We start from the raw sequence: 1,314 nt of genomic DNA, 5'->3' as shown, positions 1-1,314 counted from the left end.
GGGGAACACAATACAAAACTTAATACTCCTGCAGTAAACTAATGTATGGCACTATAGGTCAAAGCTGTGCACCTGCCTGTCACTTCACAATGGAGGATGCATTTGTAGGCAGTTGGCATCTGATGTGACTGTGCCAGTGCAGATGAGGCGGCTTCTCTGTTCATCATGCGAGAGGATGTGGGGGCCCATCTCTGCTGCCTTGCCATGGGCCCCCAATTTACTTTTATCCATCTCCGCTGCTTAGACACCCAGCACTGCCGCATTGGCGGTGTCTAAGCCCTGTGTCCTTGGAAAGCTTCTTCTGGTCACTTTAATGGGTGACCAGAGCACCGGGAGAGCGACGGAAGGCAAGTACAAGCAGCTGCTGGGGCCAGCACTAAAGAGAACCTGTTACTTTACTAGAAGCATTGATCAACATTTTACATTTGAATCACTTCGTCATTTACAATGTATTAAAGCAAATTCTTTGCCTGGGGGTTGAGGGATTTGGCCGTACCAAGGTTATTATTTTGTAGAGATACAACGGTTTTTCCTGTGACAAGAAGCCAAACTTGCTCTCTTACCACAAGTGTAAAAGGTCAACATGTAAAAGGATCAATATAGGTTACCGAACACATTGTACAAACATCTTCATGTCACAGTCGCCTTACTCATTAACTAGATGTACTTACAGGAATATACCCAGCAGCAGGACTCTGATAAAGAACTCGGCCGCAAAGCCTTCCAGGATCCTCTTCTCCATCCCGGGGACAAAGTCTCGTCCTACAAAATGGCGAACAAAAGATAACCTAAGTGGAGCGTCACATCGGAACATCCCCTCCCCCTCCCAGTGTCATTTCCACTGTTCTGGCAGCCTGGCCAAACAGCAGTCCACAATGAAGCATTTTCCAAATTGTATACATTGGACTCCATGCAACGTGTCTTACTGGTATATTGGAGGTGCCCCCCCCGTACCCCCTTATATTAGCCTTTGGTGCCATCATACAATTTGTAACCAAATAAAACCATGCAGAGATAGATAAACATAATAAATTGCAAGTTCCTGCCGCAGGAATCCCTAAACTATAGGTGTGAATGGAGCCTAAGTCCCGGAGACTGTGGAGATCCCTCCGCACTCCCTACTAGTACGGCCCTTGAAGTGGCTGCGGATGGCGCCGCTGTATCCGAGTGAAAATAGTATGTCACCAGCACACCAAGATCCAACGCACAAATGCGTCTTTATTGACCCGTGTACATCTCGCCACATACTGGCAACGCTTCGCAGCCACTTGGGGTCCCTTCATCGGGCATAGTATGATAAATGATTGCAGTGCA

At 47.4% G+C, this 1,314-nt stretch overlaps 1 protein-coding gene across 1 annotated transcript in view; it reads right to left on the bottom strand.

Moving 5' to 3' along the window:
* The window catches only part of PLPP5 (phospholipid phosphatase 5), a 9,550-nt gene extending 8,797 nt beyond the window's left edge, over positions 1 to 753 (bottom strand). Inside the window, exon 1 of the mRNA XM_018572402.1 lies at positions 672 to 753. Coding sequence (XP_018427904.1) covers positions 672 to 742 — 71 coding nt within the window. The 5' untranslated portion in view covers positions 743 to 753. The remainder of the gene's footprint in view (positions 1 to 671) is intronic.
* Between the last annotated feature and the right edge of the window lie 561 nt (positions 754 to 1,314).

The sequence above is a fragment of the Nanorana parkeri genome, unplaced genomic scaffold (genome assembly GCF_000935625.1).
Source record: "Nanorana parkeri isolate BGI_ZX_2015 unplaced genomic scaffold, ASM93562v1 scaffold2018, whole genome shotgun sequence".
NCBI classification, from domain to species: Eukaryota; Metazoa; Chordata; class Amphibia; order Anura; family Dicroglossidae; genus Nanorana; species Nanorana parkeri.
The sequence above is the reverse complement of the archived record's forward strand: the minus strand, read 5'-3'. Positions and strand labels throughout refer to the sequence as shown.